General features: G+C 40.7%; 1 protein-coding gene across 9 annotated transcripts in view; it reads right to left on the bottom strand.

The window, feature by feature from the left end:
* Positions 1-2,500, bottom strand: part of LOC119577924 (regulator of G-protein signaling 9-like) — a 236,903-nt gene that overhangs the window by 34,126 nt on the left and 200,277 nt on the right. For 6 of the 9 annotated variants that reach the window (XM_037925600.1, XM_037925597.1, XM_037925603.1 and 3 more), the window contains 3 exons: positions 1,877-2,006; positions 1,218-1,442; positions 504-584 (listed from right to left, as the gene is read on the bottom strand). In XM_037925600.1, coding sequence (XP_037781528.1) covers positions 504-584; positions 1,218-1,442; positions 1,877-2,006 — 436 coding nt within the window. The remainder of the gene's footprint in view (positions 1-503; positions 585-1,217; positions 1,443-1,876; positions 2,007-2,500) is intronic. The other 3 variants (XM_037925604.1, XM_037925605.1, XM_037925606.1) reach the window with 1 other exon arrangement.

The raw sequence follows: 2,500 nt of genomic DNA, 5'->3' as shown, positions 1-2,500 counted from the left end.
TTAAATTTTGGTTTTCATATATTAAGAAGTGTCTGTAAACAATATAATACATACACGCGCATTGGAACTTTAATTTTGTATGTAAAACATCACACACCGGTTCACCCACCCAAATATACGCACACAAAACATACATGACCATACTATTAGGGTTTGATTATCCCATCTACATGCCACTTCTCGGCAAAAGTTTAATCAGATATTTCATGTAATCGTTCTTCTTTCTTTCTCTAGCTCTTCCTATTTCTCTCCTTTCCGCTTCTTGATTTCAACCTTTTCCTTTCTTTCTCTCCCTAGCGGCAAGCACACCAGTACACACAGTCACAGAGGTACACGCAATCACCCTCAAAGACAACACCAGTTGGGATCCCTTTGCACCGAAGCGACTGCCTGAGGAGAAGTAGCACAGGTGATGCATTAAGTCGGAGAGAAAAGCAAACTAGGGAAGCGCGTGGTGAGCTAGACACGGCTGAAGGGGAAGGGGATGGGGGAGCGTCACGTACATCTGCAGACCGGCGCGGCCATCGGGCCCTGAGGCCAGCATCATGGAGGGGGCCATGAGGCGGACCAGCATGGAGTTGGGCCTGACGTCAAGAGGTCAGGTGCAGGTCGTGGCCAGAGTCGAAGGGGGCGGGGCAAGCAGACAGCAAGAATTCAGCCGTTAGTTGGTGAAAAAGAGAACATCAGAACAGCCCATTAGTATGTGAAGAGAAGATCAATGTGCACTTCAACCATGGCTCCAGAAGAACAATATGTGAAGCAGTTAAAGCCAAGACACTAATTAGAACAACAAAAAAGAACATAAGATATCTGGCCAAAACACTCAATAAACACTAAAGAATCAACTAACAGGAGTCATACTTCACAGGGTCAACTGAAATCAGTGAAACAACCGCTAATATGGATGCTGCGGAAAAAGACTGAGTTGTCTGACTGAACGTCTTCCATGTGCCCACACACGAAGATACTGGTAAATCTAAGACCTGAAACCAACTTAAAAAAGACAACTAAAAATTTAGTGGTGACAGCAAACAATAAGTGGAAGTACAGATTACACATTAAAAAACTATTCTGTTTGCATTATAACAAAGGAAAATAGAAGCCTTTGAAATTATCAGAATGAGAAATTAACGACAATGAGGAAGCATAAAAAGTGGCAACTTAGAACTTCTCAAGGTTATCGCCATCGCACTTCTCCTCTGCTGACCAAGACCAACCTTTTCTTGTGCGGCGGCAGAGGGATGGCAGTTGCGATCAGATTCTTGTACATCTCGGACCTGAGGAACCTTGGGTAGCAATCCTTCTTTAAGAGAAGAACGTAAACATGCTCAGAGGCCAAGTCATAGGTGTAACGAGTCGGCTGCTTCATCAACAACTGTGTCTTCTCCATGGTCTTCCCGTCAATGTTGATCTCGCACGGTGCCCCGGGTTTAAGAAATTCCCTGTTGGAAGAGAATGCTTTAATATATATCAGACTTAGAGTATGAGTGCTGATGGAATGCTTAAAGTTAATCCTGAAAGTGATTTTATTCTACATTGATATCAATACAAAAACTAGATCTTCACTTTTATCGAATAGCGTTAATACTGAGCCGCAATGCTGCTGTATAAACCTGAAGAGTTACGAAAAAAGGAAATATTTATGTATTATATACCAAAACGAGAGTAATGAGTGCAGATGTAATTCTGTTTTTGTATATTTTTCACGAAAAATTCATTATACGATCCATCCGTACATGAATATAGTCATATGTAGAGCTTCTTGTGTGCCTGCAAGAGTATGTATGTGTGCGTGCTTTGTTAGTGTATGTGTGTTTGCCTGAGTGTCTGTTAATATGAGTACACATCTACACCCGTGATTAAGACGGTAACTTACTCGTATATACTCTGGACCTTCTCAGCCACATCGGAAGCAGGTCCCCATCTTAGCTCGTTGACAGCGTCCCAGAAACGAATGTTCTCGTGGCAGTATTCCTTCCGCAAGTAATTTGTGAATTCCTCTTTGCCTGATGATACATTGGGTGGACGGTTTCATAAATAAATTTCATTTCATTTATATTTGTTTTATGGATATACTATATTTTACAGTATACATTAAATGATAAGAGATGTAGAGATTTTGGGATTTAAATATGGCTAAAAATCCCTAATCGATATGTAACAACAATCTGTATATTTTAGTTGAATTCACTTGCATGAAGGTGCTTATCATCGTGTAAAAATATTTGCCTGTCCACTTCACGATAATTTGGGTGGCTGATCAGTCCGTCATGTATTACGGGCAAGCTTTGATACATTGGATATTTGCTGAAAGCTCTTCATCTTCAGCTTTTCTGCCGCCCAGAAGTAGATTTTGTCTCATATGGTATTTGGCGATAATATATTTTCCGAATTTTGGGTATAACATATTTAGCCTAATTTGATTTGATCTTTATTGACTACCTGAACTAATTTGTGCAAGCGTGGCCAAGCTAGTGAAACATGGCAAGTTAGTATCTTA

This window comes from Penaeus monodon, chromosome 10 (assembly GCF_015228065.2).
Source record: "Penaeus monodon isolate SGIC_2016 chromosome 10, NSTDA_Pmon_1, whole genome shotgun sequence".
Lineage (NCBI taxonomy): Eukaryota > Metazoa > Arthropoda > Malacostraca > Decapoda > Penaeidae > Penaeus > Penaeus monodon.
The sequence above is the reverse complement of the archived record's forward strand: the minus strand, read 5'-3'. Positions and strand labels throughout refer to the sequence as shown.